Source organism: Nicotiana tabacum, chromosome 12 (genome assembly GCF_000715075.1).
Source record: "Nicotiana tabacum cultivar K326 chromosome 12, ASM71507v2, whole genome shotgun sequence".
NCBI classification, from domain to species: Eukaryota; Viridiplantae; Streptophyta; class Magnoliopsida; order Solanales; family Solanaceae; genus Nicotiana; species Nicotiana tabacum.
In genome coordinates, this window is record NC_134091.1 from 10933570 (window position 1) to 10936417 (window position 2848).

Below are 2848 nucleotides of genomic sequence, written 5' to 3' on the forward strand. Positions count from 1 at the left end.
TATAGTACTCAGAATTGATGATAAAAACCGATCGACAAAAACGTAAAACAGACCATTCGACATGGCTCAGTTAATACATGCCATTATTAACATAGGTGATAGACATTTATAATTATTTATTTTGAGCGATCGGAGACATCAGACGTGTGAATATTAGACAAATTGAACAAGGTACTCCTCCGCAGTGGTGTACTTGACATGTGGATAAAGTTCTGAGGCCTCAACCCCAAACGCTGGCTCAATCTCAAAATTAGTTAGATCACCTTTTACAAATGTTAAGTGGTTAAGCGCCAAAGCGACATTGTTTGGAAAAGGAGATGCTGCAACAGTATACAATATACAACGTCATAATTAATTACCAAATCTTAATTGAAAAAAAAAAATCTTGATTAAAGAATAAGATTACTGACTATTGATGTCTTTGAGAATTTGCTCCTCTGGAATGTAGATTTTCTCTAGAGTTTGACCAATCATTTTCTCCCACATAGCCACTAGCTCATTGAACGATAGTGTGTTTTTGGGAGGCTTAATATAGAGTGTCTTGTTTAATGTTCTCGGGTCATCAACAGCTTTAATAGTGTAGGTGCCAACATCATGTTCCTCATTGAATACAGCTGCAAAAAAAGAAAAAAAGAAAAGAAAAAAAAACAGGAAAAATATACAAAAATGAGACATTTTGCCATGAACTTGTTTTCTTTCAAATTAATAGAGTTGTCACCTAAGACCGGTGGGTACGAATAAGCTATGTTACTCAAACTCTCCAAAAATATTAGTCGGTGTGTGATCAGGGGCGGATGTACCATTGCAGATAGTGGCAAGGCCAAAATTTTTATAAAGGATGTTAAAAGTTTAATATATATCTATAAAAAATAATTTTTAACCTTTATACATAGTATAATTTTTTATATACTTTGTGTAATTTTCCGATGAAGGAAGTTGAACACCCTTTAGTCTATGTTGCTACGCCACTGATTGCAGGTACGGGTGCATCTGAACCCATAACTTTCAGTGCAGATCATAAGTTTGTGTAAAACTTCACTGAAATTATAATAAATAGTAGATATGAATCCATAACTTAAAAAATATAACGGGTTCAATACTAAAAATCTTAAAAGTTAAACCCATAAAGTATAAATCGTGGATCCGTCTCTGTGCGTGAGAGATCTTCCAAAATTAATGCATTATATTTTTGAAGGATCCAATACGGTTATGGCGGTATTTTAGAGAGTCGCAAAACAAAGCGGATAAGGAATTTTTTGTCCACCTACCCTTAACATTTCCATCTCCAGGAATGATGATTTTGTCTCTAGGGGGAGCAGTGGCTTGTAGTTGGACCAAATTTGCTAAGAAAAAACCATCAAAACAGTCGCTTGAGACATAAGTATAAGGAATTCCTTCAGATTCAATAGCTCTACGAATTTGGGCTTTTGCATCAACTAAAGACTTCACTGGTTCCACAGTATTGGCCTTATCAACATCCATACCAAACTCTGAAGGGAAGAATCTCTGCAAATTTTAAATAAGATAATTTAGCACCATGAACATTATGTAATTAAATATAAAAGTGAAAAACTACTAAACTTTTCAATAAGTATTAAATTTTGAACTCATAAAATCCCAAAATTAGAGAATTCGATAATAATAAAAAGCTAAAATCCATCAAATTTATATTCTGAATCCGCCTATAGCGAACCAACCTTAATATTGCCAGCTTCTTTGATAGCAGCTATGATATTAACTTGATCAGCCAATTGCATATGACCTACTGCTGATATTACCACATCCACTTGCTTTACAGCCTTCACCAAACTCTCATGATCATATAAATCACCCTGTTCAAAATAAGAAATTAAAATATACGGGCTGTCAAATTTGGCCCAAGCCCAATTAATCCGCTCAAGGTTGGGTATGGTTATTGACCCGCCAATTTATTGAACTCGGTCTATCTTGATTCAACCTCAATTCATTTAAAGTTAGGCTGATTTTTAGCCCAAATTGACCAATGAGTAATTTTGCCAAAATATCTTAGAAACAATTTTGTTTTGATGTTATATATGACCATAACAAAAGAAAAATAAAGTCTAATTTAGTAATTATACAATTCATAAGAAAACAACACATATTAAGTAAAACTTAATAAAAGTTGGGCGGGTTGGATTATGACCCAAATTTTAGCCAATTTTGACCCAGCGCATCTTAGCCCAAGTAACTTTTGGGCGCCATTTTGACACGCCCAATAACGACGCAACACACGCATTTGACACCCCTCCTTACATGTAAAATTTATTTCAATCCTTTTCCCTTATTTTGGTTTGAATAATACAAGGAAAGAATTAATGCACCATATTATATATACATACATGAACAATTGTGACACCCAAATTCTTGAAACTCTCAACAAGTTTAGCCTCAACAGGGTCAGAAAGTATTGTGCTCTCTCTAACAAAAGCAAAACTGGGGTGTCCAGCTTTTGCACTTGCTTCAACTAAATATTTTCCAATATACCCAGTTGCTCCAATGATTAGAATTTTGCTTTTCTCAGCCATTTGATCAAAGGTAGAAGTTGAAATTAAGAGCCTTCTCAAGAATTTGATTGTGGCATTAAGCATAGTGAGGCTAACATCATTTTATGTACTGAGCTCTAGGGAGTTGTAATCACCAAAATGACCTCCGATTGTTCCAACTAACGGTCTCACAAAATGTAATTTTAAGCAAATAAAAATGAAGGACAAACGTAATGGTTTGATTGGATATGCAAAAACCCCAAATTATTTGGTTATGGTTCTCTCTTTTTAGGGTAAGGGAAAACTATAGTTGTATGAAAGGAGAGTTGGTCAGGTAAAAGGTC

General features: G+C 34.3%; 1 protein-coding gene across 1 annotated transcript; it reads right to left on the minus strand.

The window, feature by feature from the left end:
- On the minus strand, positions 1-2585 carry LOC107767465 (phenylcoumaran benzylic ether reductase TP7-like). Its single transcript, XM_016586475.2, has 5 exons — positions 2361-2585; positions 1698-1832; positions 1269-1506; positions 411-614; positions 1-320 (listed from the first exon to the last, which is right to left on the minus strand). Exons 1-5 carry the CDS (start codon positions 2544-2546, stop codon positions 154-156), a joined length of 930 nt encoding a protein of 309 aa, XP_016441961.1. The 5' UTR covers positions 2547-2585; the 3' UTR covers positions 1-153.
- Between the last annotated feature and the right edge of the window lie 263 nt (positions 2586-2848).